The sequence below is a fragment of the Crocodylus siamensis genome, chromosome 4 (genome assembly GCF_052110815.1).
Source record: "Crocodylus siamensis isolate JL-2025a chromosome 4, ASM5211081v1, whole genome shotgun sequence".
In the NCBI taxonomy this organism is placed as follows: Eukaryota; Metazoa; Chordata; order Crocodylia; family Crocodylidae; genus Crocodylus; species Crocodylus siamensis.
Window position 1 is genome coordinate 42,514,289 of NC_143398.1, and position 14,650 is coordinate 42,528,938.

Sequence of the window (14,650 nt, forward strand, 5' to 3'; positions counted from 1 at the left end):
TGTAAGCCAGTTCTTCCCATGTGTTGCACTCTGAAGCTTCCAGGACTTTTATTATCACTGGTTCGGGGCAGAGCCAGAGGGGTGCAGTGGCATGTCATACCCCTGCTACCACTCCTCCTGGCAGCTCTCTTCTCCAGGTTTCACTTGCCAATGCAGGGACTCCAGCTGTGGGAGCAGCTACATGAGATACCTGGGTAGGTAAGGGACAGTGGGAGTGTTGTGTGGGTCTTCCCTTCTTGCCCCTGCCCTGCTCAGGGGTAGCCCTGCTGGAGAAAGTGGGGGGAGAATGCAATGAAGGAAAGGTGCTGAACACTACAGGGGAGGTGATGCACAGAGTTGGGGGGGCGGGGAAGAGGTATCATACCTGTTTCAGGGACTCCAAAAAAAACAGTCCCTGGCAGCTGCTGCTATAGCATAATCTGCTTGTGGGAGATGCCTGAACCACATCTGTGGTGCCAGTCACATCACCTGAACCGCCATTTTTGAAATCTTAGGTATTCCATGAGCCTTAAAGAACGTGTGTATAAATTATATTTGAGAAAACAATTAGACTCCTCCTCTTCTATGTTTTTGTAAGGAACTTCCATTTTGCTGCATTCTCACTCTCACATAGAACATATGGAATATAACAACTTGGTCCCAAATCCCACTTCACCCTACCAACGGCACTATTTAAGAAAAACCACTGTAAAAATCCCAATTCTATCTAGAACAGAGGGTTGCTCATTTTGATCAAGGGCAGAATGGTTCAAATGTTTGCCATGGAGGCTACATTCATTTTTAGAAAAACTGATTATTCTGAATTGCTATGGCATCCGTTCATCAGTGAGTGATGGTGGGTATTGCAGCTATTCTACTGAATATTTCAGCTATTCTACTGACAGGTGGTGTGTTTTCTCTTGTGGCTGTCAAGACCAATGTTAGATTTGCAGGTCTTGCCACAGTGGGCATAGGTATACATGGTGTTAGGGGCTACTGTACTGACAGGCTGTTTCCTTCACTCATGTTTCTGTTGTAATTCAAGTGACCATTTCTTGTTGTGATGTCGGACTCCATGATTGAGAAGGGAGCACCACTTTGTCCTGTCTCCTGCTAAGGCCTCCCAAAGGTTTGGGTCACATCCAAAAGCTTTCGTATCCTGCTTACACATTGGAAGTGCAGTTTTGGGTGCTCTACTGTTCTCTCCCCACTTTCAATTTACCTATACAGGATGTCCTTCGGGATGTGCCCATCTTCCATCCTGCAAAGATGGTCAAGCCAGCATAGATGCCATTGTTTGAGTAGTGTAGTGATGGTTGGCTTTGCAATGCCCTCTGTGTTGATGATTCTGTTTTGACACTTGATGTCCAGGATGTGCCATAAATAGCATAAGTGGAAGTTGTTCAGCTTCTTTTCTTGATATGCACATGTTGACCATGTCTCACTGCTATACATAAGGACACTGAGGACACAGGCTTTGTACACAAGCAACTTAGTGTTGATTGTAAATTTTGCATTGTTCCAGACTCATTTGGAGAGCTTACTGAAAGTGGTAGCTGCCTTTCCAATGCACACATTTAGATGCACACATTCTAATGATAGGTAGTCACTCACTGTGGATCCAAAGTAGCAGAACTTGTTCACTGCCTCAAGAAGTGTGTTGTCAAGGCTGACTGATGATGACTGGAGCACACCCTGTCCTAGAACCACAGTCTTTTTGATGCTGATGGTCAAGGCAAACATCTTGCAAACAATGGGAGAGGTGATTCATGAGTATTTGTAGTTGGCCATCTTCATGGGCAGTGAGTGTAGCAGTATCAGCAAAAAGAAGTTCCCTAATATATATGTGCCTCACTTTTTTGTCTTGACCTTTAGATGTGATAGATTGTAGAGTTTACCATCTGATATTGTGTGAAGGTTTCATAGATTTCATAGACATTAGGGCTGGAAGGGACCTCGGGAGATCATTGAGTCCAGCCCCCCACCCAAAAGGCAGGAAGTCAGCTGGGGTCGTAGGATCCCAGCAAGATAAGTATCCAATCTACTCTTGAAGGCATTCAATGTAGGTGCTTGAACCACCTCTGATGGCAGGCTGTTCCAGACCTTGGGGGCTTGGACAGTAAAGAAATTCTTCCTTATGTCCAGCCTGAAACGGTCTTGTAGTAGTTTATAACAGTTCGACCTCATCATCCCTTGGGGCGCTCTGGTGAACAAACGTTACCCCAGATACTGGTGGTCACCCCTGATAAACTTATAGGTGGCCATCAGATCACCCCTGAGCCTGCGCTTTTCCAGGCTAAAGAGCCTCATAGATCTCAGCCTGTCATCGTAAGGTCTGTTTTCCTGACCTCTGATCATGCGCATGGCTCTTCTCTGGACTCTCTCAAGCTCCTCCACATCCTTTGTGAATTGCCGAGCCCAAAACTGGATACAGTATTCCAGCTGCACCTCACCAAAGCCGAGTACAAAGGGAGAATGATGTCCTGGGTTTTGCTTGAGAAGCATCTATGGATGCAAGCCAGCGTTTGGTCACTTTACTAGTTGAAGCATCATATTGCAGGCTCATGTTCATCTTGTGGTGAATGATGACCCCCAGGTACATGCCTTCCTTCAGGCCATCAGAAGTGTAGTGCAACAGTGTGAGAGGGTTCTGTACTTTTATCTTCATCTTCCCTCTGTACTCGCCCACCACAACTTGGATGTGAAGAAAAGAAAAGAGGATTAGTGTTCTTTAGTGTCTGAGAAAGATAAATGCCACCCAGACGTTAAAGTCTCACAGGGTTAATTTATTTCCAAACTAAATGCGATATAATTGTAGCAGTCTCATCAATTCTTTCATTTGTGAGAACAACCCATTATTGAGAAGGAAGGTCCCTGCTGGATATATCTTTGCAACTTTGTACCTAAATTATACTGCTATTTGCCTCATTAGCGATATGTGCTATCCACTTTTCTCTTTTTGTTACGGACAGCTTGTGCTGAGAGTGCCTCCCTGCTGTTTCTTCACAGATGGTCTCTCCACTTCAGGTATTAATTGTCCTCCCAAGGTAGGAAGCTTGAGGGAAGCTACTCTCAATCCCCATCTCTCCCCTGAGGGGTACTAGCTCTCTCTCCCTCCCTGAGCTCCTCTCCACTGTATCCTGCCACCTCACAGTGCTCCCGCAGTTGCCAAAGCCACCGAGTCTTCTCTGAGGTGCTTCCTTTCTCTCCCTCCGCTTAAGGCACCTGTCTCCTAGTGTCTGGCAATGCTCCCACACTCACCCATGCACCGGGGTTTACAAAGAAGTATTTTGCTTTTTCTGACCGACCTGCTGCCTCTCTTGAAGTCTGTCTCTTCCAGCGTCCTCCAGGTATTACAGGTATGATCTCTCCTCCACCTTCTGGAGTCCCCATAGTTTTCTTCTTTGTCCTTTGGTGCCCAAAGGCAAAAATCAATGCCCCACCGCCATCTTTTATCCCCCGGTTTTCATGGGCTAATCACCTGAACCTTTCCCGAGTATATAATGTCTGCCACCTGACAGAGTTCATTTTTGGGTCAATCCTGCCCAGGTCTCTAAGTAACTGGGCTCCTGCCTGAGTCCCTGTTACAAGCAGCATAGAGAAGAAGATCTCAAAGAGCGTGGGTGCCAGAACACAACCCTGCTTCACTCTGTTCTTCATCTCAAACTGCAGAGGTTGATCCATCAAACTGAGCTGTGGCCTGCATGTTTTCATGGAAGAAGTGTATCATACTGAGTAACATTGGAGGGCATCCAATCTTTACCAGAACTTTGAACAAACCTGCTCTGCTAACAGTATTGAAGGCGTGACACTGAGAGAGATGCCCCTATAGTTGTTGCAGTCACCCTTGTCTGTCTTGTTTTTGTACGGAGTGATGATGTTAGCATATCACATGTCCTGGGGTACTTCCCTTCCTTCCAGCAGCTCACTAGGAATTGAAGATTCACACTTGAGAATCTTAGCTGGGATGCCATCTTCCCCTGGGACTTTTCCACTTGCTGGAGTCTATGGCCTTGCTAAGTTCTTTGGCTGTAAGTTCTATGTCTAGCTGTGCCACTACACTTGGAGTTGGGAGTTGATTCAGTGCCTTCTGAATTAGGAGTCTGCCAATACAGATCAAAGGAAAGAATTTGGATGCTGGTTACTTCCATTCCATGCTCAGCTAATAACTGTAGAGTTCTAATCTAATGCATTGCTTTCATTAGACGTTTTCAGTCAGATACTGTGATTGCTTGCTGTATAATTGTGATCTAAATTGTAATTGATAAGCTCACCAAATGTGAGAGGGGAGCCATAGCTACTATGGTTCATTTAGACTAAGCAAAGAAAAAAATCCTGAAATGCTATGTAAAGATTTAGAATATGACGACTAAGAATTTGCTCCTGAATAATCTGATTTGGTTTAAAAGGACTTAATGTAAATATAACCAATTGTTCAGGCATGGATCTTGTCTCATAGTTTATTGTGAAATGTATAGCTTGGGTAGAATGATTCCAACTGCATAGCTGTATGTTTGATACAGCAGGATACATATGACAAAAGAAAGAACAAGTAAACAAAGGAATTATGAAATACACGTTTGAAATAGAAATACATGGAAATAAGCTTATAAAGGGAAAGTTGGCTTGATTTCAATGCCTCTGGAGGAATTTCTCTCCTGCTTGGGTACTAAGTTATTGGAGTTTGTTTCTTACTCGATAAGAGAAAAGAGGAAACTTTTACACTAAAATTGTTTTGTAAAGAAAAATACTTCTTCCAAGTAATGCCACTAGTGGGCACTAATATTCCAAGGCTAGTACTAAATTAGCTTTGTTAAGACTTATGCTTGTGGTAATGGTTTTATGATGTGGATACCTGATTCAACCAAACTCTTTTCCTACTGGTTATTAAACCAAATGTAAGATGTCGAATACTGTTTTTGATTGCTGACTTGACCTGAGCTTATTGATGACTTGAGCTGAGTTGGAAACCTCAAAGCCCCATTACCAATTGAAAATGTTCATGCTTTGAAAATGGATTGTTGTTGTGCTATTATCCGAGATTCCCAGAATAACCGATGTGGCCTTGGAGTCGAGAAGAAGATTGATGACTATTGAAGTACCAGACTCCATTCTGTACCCTCCACTCAATGTGACCAATGGAACAGAAACATGTATCCTTATGTATGCCAGTAATTTCAGCCTTACAGCCAACAAATCAGTTCATGTGGATCTGACAAATTTTACATTTGTATCCCGTAATGTGGACTTCAGTTCATCAGCATGTTCAGCCGCCAACACAACGTGAGTGGGACTTGGAGTTTCATACCATGAAATGCATGCTATTCTAAATGCTAATTAGAAATTCTGCAATGGCAACAAACTAATAGTGACTTAATCATGTGTTTATAAAACACCATGGATAAAACATGCCATATTTATTTTTTGGTTGTTGCAAAATCATAGAGGTGAGACTACAGGAATCCTTTGACCATGGTTTTTAAAGCGTTTTTCCTTTTAATTTATTTCCTTGCTTGCTTATGAGTATGCAGTTTAAAATTAGTTTTGACTAGAAAAAGATTTCTTCATTTTCCTTTGTGCTCTTCATGTGTTATACCCAGCTTCTCTTAGCATCTGTCTAACTCTTACAACCACTGAAAATTCCATTAGCATTAGTAAGATACCAATTTCATTAAAAGATTTCCCACAAGTGGAGCCTCGGCTGTACCTGGTAATAATGCAACTGTGAGGTCTTCTGTAATTTTATTTTCTGTATGATTTCCGTATTGAAGCATCTGCTGAAAGGAGAAAGAACATTTCTGTTTGAAATGTTTGACATGTTTGTCTAGAATAGTGTATCTTTTGCTGTGAAATTCCTTTGTATTTACTGATTTAGAACATAGTTTGATTAAAACGTTAAAATGTCTTAACTAAAGCTGCCCCACTGCAATGTTTAAAAATAATTTTCTTATTGTTTAGGTTGTCATTAAAATATAGTAACCCAGTGGATAACATCAACAGCCTAGAAATAAGGTAACTATGCTTTATTAATAAAAAATTCTACTTGGTACATGAGGGGTAGTTATAAATTAAGACATAAGACAGAGTGAGATCAAAGTATAAATACTATTTTTAAGTCGCTTTTTTTTAGAGAAGGATTGTGCTGGGTTTTTGATGATATCTTTAAAAAATGTTGCAAGTTGAACAGTACTTGGTAATTGGGCTAACTTTTCACTACTATACTACTGTATTTTAACAGAAGAATCTTTATACATAGTGCAGGTTACATGCATATGTTTAAGAGCCTATAAACATTTTCAGACACCTACTTTTGAAAAATGCTGCTGTAAAATAATGACATTCAGAGAATGCTGGAATGTGAAATGTCCTATATATCCAATCATGCCAAAAGTGCACCCATTTCCCATGTTTATCTTGAGGTTATGATTGGTCTATATATTCATATCTGTTGCAGAACTGACCTCTAAACCCAGTTCTAGAGTATATCTTGTTGTGACAAAGATATGCAAGGAAATCTACTATCAACACAATAGTTTCATATGCCTGTCTGTGCTTTCAGTCTTATTATTTATGGAGCACTGTCAGTCTTGTGCAGAACAAGACAGAAAGAATGACAGTAACATTATTTTCAAAATGGTCTAAATGGCAAATTCTACATGTAATGTGTAGAATATTTTTATGGCCAGTCTGTATAGCGCCTTAAATTGTAGGCATAGCAGGTCCAGGGTGAGGCCTCAACCCAGCAATCAACTGATCATTGGTTTCTGCCCTGAACCACACCAGGGCTGGGTTGAGACCCTGGAGCAAACCCTGGCTGGAGCTGACAATCTGTTGATTATCAGATCTGGACTTGCCCCTATGATCACTCAGCTTTCAAGTTCTCTGTGCAGGGGGAGCCTGGGCTCCCAGTGTACTGGCAAGTAGAAAGTGTGCAACTGAGATGTTATTCCCCATCCCAAAATCACACCTCCAGCCATGCACATATGACAACATTAAGAGGCACGGTCATTGGGATAAGGGATCAGATCCCATTGCAGCCTTAAACTAAAGTGTGCTAGGGGCCTTGGAGGCAGCAAGAAATGCAAGTTTAGATGGAGGGATATGTTTAGGAGTATTGAGATGATGCACAGGAGAGATTCCTAAGGTTAAAAGTATTACTTTTTTTGACCCATAAGCAGTTAAACTCCTAACTGGTTGTAGGAGCAGGAGATGAGGATGGCTTTAAAAATTTTGATGCAATCCTATTTATTTATGAAGGTGATTTGGAAAATCCTACTTCCCTGAACACAGCAAGAATCAAACAGAAGCCAATTTCTTTGTGCACAGCTCTGAGCATTCCCCCCTAAAAGCTCTTTCTTGACTTTTTCAGAGTAGACGTACCTCTCTGTCTACCTCTGGTGCTTTCCCAATGCCTTCTCTGTCTGCTTCTGGGTATTTCTGCTATAGCTTCTGTGTTCTCTGGCTGCTGCTTGTTCTCACTAACACAAGCACAGAATGCATCCAACAGTACCCAGCCCCTCATGTTCTCATTCACCTCCCGGTGAAACCCCTCTACCCATATAGCATGATCAGCCTTCCATGTGGCATGTGTTTTAAGGATCTACTTGTCTCACATTTATCTTGAATAAAGGGGTGGCTAATAGAGCTGTGCAAAATTTCGCAGGTTGTTTTGTTTTGACAGTTTTGACTCATTTTGAGCTCAGAACAGTGCAATTGAAATGAAATCAAAGGCTTCAAAACAAACCGAAGGCAGTTGAAATGTTTTGAAAGTTTCGAAGCTGAAGCTGGGCTTGCCTGCAGGGAAACAAAGTGTGGGGTGGGGGAAGCAGGGGAACGACACAGGGAGGACGCACCTCAACACACATGCTAGAGAAGAAGCTCCTGCAGGAGAGGAAGGAAAGGCTCTGTCATAGTTTGGCTGCTTGAGATGCTATTGGTGCTACTGTGCTGCTCCTCACTAAGTTATTATTTTACCTGTTGTAATTTAACATGGTGGACTGGACTGAGGCTGGAGGGGAGGAGGATGCTTCATTGGGGCACACTGCTGTGTTGTCTAGTGTTATTAGTGCCAGTGAGGGCGTACCTTAACACACACACCCAGTCACACATGTCATGAGTTTTGCTTGTCAGCAGTCTGAGGGGCAGTTTCCCAGAAACCCCTGCACCTATCTCCTTGAAACCAGGCAGGCTTCGTGGTCTTCACAGGGGCTACCACACCTGTTGTTTTCATCCCCCTGTGTCTTCACACTTATAAGTGACACAAGTTTTGCTTTCAAGACTTTGAGGTGCAGTTTCCCAAAAACCCCTGCACCTATCTCCTTGAAACTTGGCAGGTTTCATGCCCTCAGAAGGGGCTACCATACCTGCTCCATTCATCCAAATCTACCAAAAAATGGCAAAGTTTTAGGCAGTTTTCATGAATCACCTATGGGCAAAGCATCGAAACAGTGCCAAAACAGTGAAACAGTTTTACGAAACAAAACAGAACAGTACTTCTGAAATGAAACAAAACTCAAAATGAAACACTGTCCAATCGAAATGTGAAACTGAAGTTGAAATGAAGTGGTGCTGTTTCACACAGCCCTAGTGTGAATGCACCACTCACTTTTTCCATTTTGATAAGGATTCAATTAATCCCCAGCATAACAATATGTTTCCTAGAATATATAGGAGATGAAGGCTCCTATACAATGCTGTAAGTCCTAATGCACTTAAGACATATGAAGCGTGATGTTATGTTTACAAAATAGATTCAATTTGTTAAATGAAGAGACCTCTTCTTTTTTTTATGATATGGGGAGGCAGATTTTGTTAGAGCATGCAGTAGTAAATCCCAAACTCTGGGAATGCTAATAGAGAAACAGAAGACTCTGGAGTTTGAAAAAGTTAATCTCCAATTTTGATGGCTGCAGTAGGGATTAGAAGATCAAATGTAACATTGTACATGCACATGGACTTAATGAGGATTATTCGGATTTATGTTCAGTCATCTGTTTTTTTAAAAGAGGCTCCTTTTTAATTGATTATTTGGAGATAACTTTAATGTGATCATGAATCCCAGTTGCATCTAGAGGAGAAGAAATTTAAAGCAACTCTGTGGATAGATTTTACCATAATTTAACAGTTATATAGAGAACAGCAAGCAGTGGAGCTGGAGATTTCATGTTTTCTCCCTCAATGTAGATAGTTTTTTTTCATTCTTGAAGCCTCACACTGAGGTAAACATAGCCCCAGTGTTCTTTTGGATCATGCTTCTACTTAATTAGGCAATATTATTCTTAATATTATGGTAACAATTGATTATATTTAGTATTTACAACATATGCTTTGCCTTTCTCAGACACTTTATTACCATTAACTAATCACCCCTTGCAATATCCTGTAAGACAATTATCACCATTCCTTTTTTATTGAAAGGAAAGCTAAGATGGAGAGGTTAAATGATTACTCCACAGCCACAGAGGGAATATAGGCAATATCTGCAAAGGAACATGGTTGTTGTAGGCCTGTGGGAAGTGGCTAGTATTTGCTTCGGATTCAGCTGATTTGGAGGACAGTGATTGGATTCAGTGATTTGAATCACTGTCCCGATTTGATTCAGCGGAATCAGCCAAGCCAGGCCTGCCCCTGCCCCTCTCCTGGTCCCGGCAATGGCTGCCCTGCCTGCCTCAGCTCCCAGCTCTTGTTAAAAAAAAGCCCTGACTCCATGGGTGCTGCCGGGCAAGGGGTGATCCCTGCTGCCCCCACTGCCCCATGCTGCATGGGGGGCTCTGCATGAGTCCCCCTTCGGTCCCCTAGCCCCACCATGGATGCCCCACCCAAGCCAGCTCCAGCCTTTTAAGACAAAAAAAAAGAGAAAACTCCCAGTCTCACCACTCCTGCCAGTCAAGGGTGATCCCCACTGCCCTGCACCATGTGGGGGCTCTGCAGGAGGCCCCGAGGCTACTGCAGGAGCGGTGACTCCGGGAGCTTTTCTCAGCTTTTTTTTTCTTAAAGAGCCAGAGCTTGCCTGGGTTGGGTATCCAAGTGGGGGGACAGGGGAGTGAAGGGGGAGTCAGGGGCCTTGTGCAGAGCCCCCCTGCAGTATGGGGCAGTGGGGAGGGCAGGGCAGCCATGGGTGGACTGGGGGAACAGGGGAGGCCAGGGGGGCTGGTAGGGGTCCCCCCATGGTCCCCTACCCCTCCCCTGCCCCTAGTACTTACCAGCTCAGAGTCAGCTGCAGCTCCCTGCTGCAGCCACCAGGGACTGCCCCAGTCATCAAAGCTCTCCAAATCTTTTCTGAAGATTTGGAGGGCTTTGAATCAATTTGGACCTTTAAATTGCCCCCGATTCAATTTGGATTCAGATATTTGGCCACCGAATTGGGCCAAATCTCCTCCGAATTGAATCACCACCCAAAGCTTTGCACAACCCTACTTGGTATCGCAATGAAATCTTAGAGATCATAGAGAAGTAGAGCTGGAAAGGACCTCCAGAGGTCCTCTAGTCCGACCTCCTGCCTGAGGCAGGATCATCCCTCTCTAAGCCATCCTGTTCAATCCATGATTTAAACTCTTTGTTAGACTACCATAAACCCTGAGGCAACACAAGAAGTAACACCCTAACCTACTACAGGTAAAGCAGGAGAGCCACAGCAGCCAATGTCCTGCTTCTATAAATGCTTACTTTTTTAACCTGCTGTCTTCTGGAGCCCTGAATTAGTTGCCTAAAATACTTGTTCAAGGCACGGGGAGACTTAGGGGCTTCAGAACAGGATTCGTCACACCCACTCTGAGTGGGGATCAGCCAAGGCTAGCTGAGTTTGGTGTGTGAATCTTCTTTACTGAGGCAAGCTTAATGGGAGAAGGTGCTACACATGCTGCTGCAGCTGCCTCCTTTCTCTGCTTTCCTACAATACCCTAGCGGTTAAAGCATGAACCCAGGAAGTTAGAGGCCTGTGGCACTCCAACTCTTCTTCCATGAGAGTACCTTTCCTGCTGGGGTACAGGATATTTGAAGTTGGCAGCACTCTCCACTCCTCCTGCTGAAGCTATGGCACTTTACAAAAGCATTCTTCCTCATGCCTCCCTCCAAAAGCATCCTTCCTGAATCATTACATAGAAAGGGGATGTAACTTGCAAGCTTCTCATGTTGTGAATGTAAGTAGGGAGAACAGAGTGAATGAACGAATCCTGCCACACCCCCATAGCAGCTGTTAAGTAAGAAATAATTCAAGGTTCGTTGCATCAGAGATGCAAGCATTTCTTGTGGTGTGGAAAGGAGTGGGGCGGTACTTTAATTAGAGTGGCTCTGATAGCCTCTCTAATTAAAGCACTTGGAGCGTCACGTGCATCAACATCCCTGCATTGAAAAATGGCAGCAGGGGTGCTTTAACTAAAGATCGTTCAATGAACTTTAGTTAAAGCACCCCTGCTGCCATTTTTCAGTGCGGGGGCTCTGATACATGTGCTGCTGGAGTGCAGTAATTACCATGCTCCAGCAGGCTTGATTAACTGAGACTGCTCCAATGCACTGTAATTACAGCACGTTGAAACAGCCTTGCTCCACATGTATAGACGCCCAAGGAGGGTGCATAACTTTGTACTTAGTAATTTCTACACCCATTTGGAGGGGGAGAGGCCTGGATTTTTATCCCTGCTCTAAGGACAGTCCTGCATTTTATCCAATGACTGTTTATTATTAAAATATTTTTTAAAAAATCATGTGAGCAAGGCACTGAACCCCAGGTCTCTCTTCTCCCAGATGAGTACGCTCATCACTGGGCTAGAGCCAGGCTCCATCTCTCTGGCATAGTGAATCTTGAATTCCTTTCTGCTCACTGGCACCATTTTACAAAGAGGGAGTAGAATATGCCCCACTTCTGAACAGCCTGGATAACTAGTTCCCTATCTAGGCAGGCTAAAGGTGTGGGCTTAAACCCCCACATGCTAAGGAGGACATAGTTCCCCTATATCCTGAGTGGTCTAACCATTCAACTATTGTACATTTGCTGGAAACTACCTTAAATAGGATCCCAAAGAGGATGCAGCTAGACTCTTGTCAGTGGTGATAGGTAACAGAACAAGGAGCAATAATATCAAGTTGCAGCAAGGAAAGTTTAGGTTATATCTTAGGAAGAACTTGTTCATTAAGAGGGTAGTGAAACACTGGAACAAACTACCCAGAGAGGTGGTGGAATCTCCATCCCTGGAAGTTTTTAAGACTCAGATAGACAAAGCCTTGGCTGGGATGATATAGTTGGGGCTGATCCTGGTTTGAGCAGGGGGTTGAACTAGATGATCTCCTGAGAGCCCTTCAAACCCTAATTTTTTTATGATTCTATGGAACCAGCATGCTGCCTTCTCTTATCTAGCAGTGTTTCTGCATGAAAGTGTTTGGATTGCTGTGCTTTATGAAGGACTTACTTGCATAGGTATGAGCTAGTTCTGCTCATGGCATCTCAGGCTGCCTCAGGGGACATAGGGTCAGCAACACTTAGCTTTAGAATTTAAGTCAGGCTTATGCCTGAGAGATGCACTAGGTTGCCCAGCACTGCTAAGGTGGTGGCAATTCTGGGCATGTTCAGAAGAAGATCTTCTCTGGACTTCAAATGTCCGTGTGGTTAGGCAAACGCTTTGAGAATCACAGTCTTTGACACTCCCACCTAAAGTAGGGATTAAGCAGTATTTAAGAGCTTAAATCCTTTGTTGATCGGGCCCTAAAGTACCTATACATGTGCTAGTTCATGTTCTAATTAGAATGCATCAGAGAAGACTTGATTAATCGAGTCTGCTCCACATTCGGATTAGAACACTGCATCATGGCCTCACCATTACATGTATAAGTGCGAGGGAACTTTATCTGGACCTTATTAAATGATGTTTTCCCACAGCCGTTTTTAAACCCGGGGGGGCTTAATACACAGGACTATGGGGTGTTTTAATTAAAGTCAGGAACCACTCTAATTAAAAACACCTCCCCCTGCACCGCTGAGGAGGTGTATATGTAGCCTGAGTTTCTGAAGGCGAGATCCCTTGACCTGGACACAACACATTTACACTAACAGAAGTTGCTCTGAGAGCAGTGTAAACAAGGAGGCATTGTATAGCTGCACACCAGTGGATTACCAGTGGATTACTGGATTTCAGTTTAGAATTAACCCTGAAACAATTATTAGTAAAACTGCACAGTGAACTACACCTACATGAGTATGGGTGTTGTATGCCTGTTTTTGCTCCAGGAAAGTTTTTTTTTCCCCTAGTGCAAACAGACTATTATTAAATCTCCTGCCACCCTAGGTAAAACACTGTAATAATACCTTTGTGGCAGCTACTCTCAGAGAATTAGTTGTCCTCCACTCCTGGCACAGGTGTAAATAATATTGATGCACCAAACTGATATCAGTTACACTTGTGTTAGGCTACAAACCTCAGTGCAATTATTCAAATGTCCATTATCCCAGGACAAACCCCAAAAAGTTGTTAAAGGGCATTGCAAAATGCATCTGTCCTGGGACTGCATCATTGAATCAATGGCAGAAAAGCAACAGTGCAGTCAGCTGCCCACTAAACCCTGATTGGGAGGGCAGTGTGTATACACACCAATCCTGGGATCTTTCTGTTCCAGGACAAATACAGGCACAGTTTATCCCAGAACAAATGCAGCTTCTATTCCTAGCCTCAGTGTCTTGTGTCTAGGCCCTCTGATTTGCAGTTTTTGTTTACATTTCAAGTTTACAGTCCTCTAAAACAGTGTTTCTCAACCTGTGGGTTGCAACCCAGAAGTGGGTCACAAGAATATATGAAAGAGTTGTGAACAAACTTTAAAAATGGATTCTCCTTTAAAGGAGAAGCCATGGCTTTTCTCTTCTAGGTTGGCATAGTTCCAACCTGCACATGAGTGCTTGGGGCCTCCCATGCCCCACACATGCACTCCCTGCCTCACCTACTGGTTAGGAGTGAGGGACACTGGGTTGGGACTGGCAATCGATGTTTACAAATGTGCCCTGGTACAAAAAAGGCTCTGAGAGCTGTCAAAAAAGATTCATATAGACATGTTCTCTTGTCCATGGAGAACACAGCATGCCTATATGAATCTTTCATGCTAGTTCACTACAAGGTAGCAAAACCCCATATCTTTGTACTACCTACCCCTCACCCCCTTCATATGTTAGAAACAATGAAAAGCTGCAGATATCAGGCAAACACCCAACCCATGCTGTGGCGCTGCAAGCATATAGAACTTCTGCAAAGAGGCTCCAAGAGCTGTCAAGAATAGCTGAGCTATTGGCCTCTACCCATCTATCCAAGTCCCACCTGATTTACTCCTCTCTTGAAGTACCTTGGGAGCACAGACTAGTTCCAGCTGTGTCCAAAAGGACACTATAGAAGATCAAACTAAATTTTACCCTACAGGTGTCTGAGTAGTTCCCAGCGAAGTGAGGAAGAGTTGCACAAAAATATAAGAGTACAAAATTTGGACTGAAAACTACAGTGATATAAATATAAGCATAGCTGACTTGGAATTAGTTTGGGATGTAAGGTTTGAAATGATCTATACAATACTATATGGAGAGGAAGGATTTGGACAGAGATACTAAATCACTGAAAACTGAATTGAAAAGCCTAAATAGCAACTCATAAACAAAATAACCAATCCCATCAAAGGTATGGGAATGCAGGATAAACTGGAA

At 43.3% G+C, this 14,650-nt stretch overlaps 1 protein-coding gene across 2 annotated transcripts in view; it reads left to right on the forward strand.

Moving 5' to 3' along the window:
• Positions 1 to 14,650, forward strand: part of LOC149865668 (V-type proton ATPase subunit S1-like) — a 100,502-nt gene that overhangs the window by 62,023 nt on the left and 23,829 nt on the right. For both annotated transcript variants that reach the window (XM_090042179.1, XM_090042178.1), the window contains exons 7-8: positions 5,021 to 5,262; positions 5,938 to 5,991. In XM_090042179.1, coding sequence (XP_089898305.1) covers positions 5,021 to 5,262; positions 5,938 to 5,991 — 296 coding nt within the window. The remainder of the gene's footprint in view (positions 1 to 5,020; positions 5,263 to 5,937; positions 5,992 to 14,650) is intronic.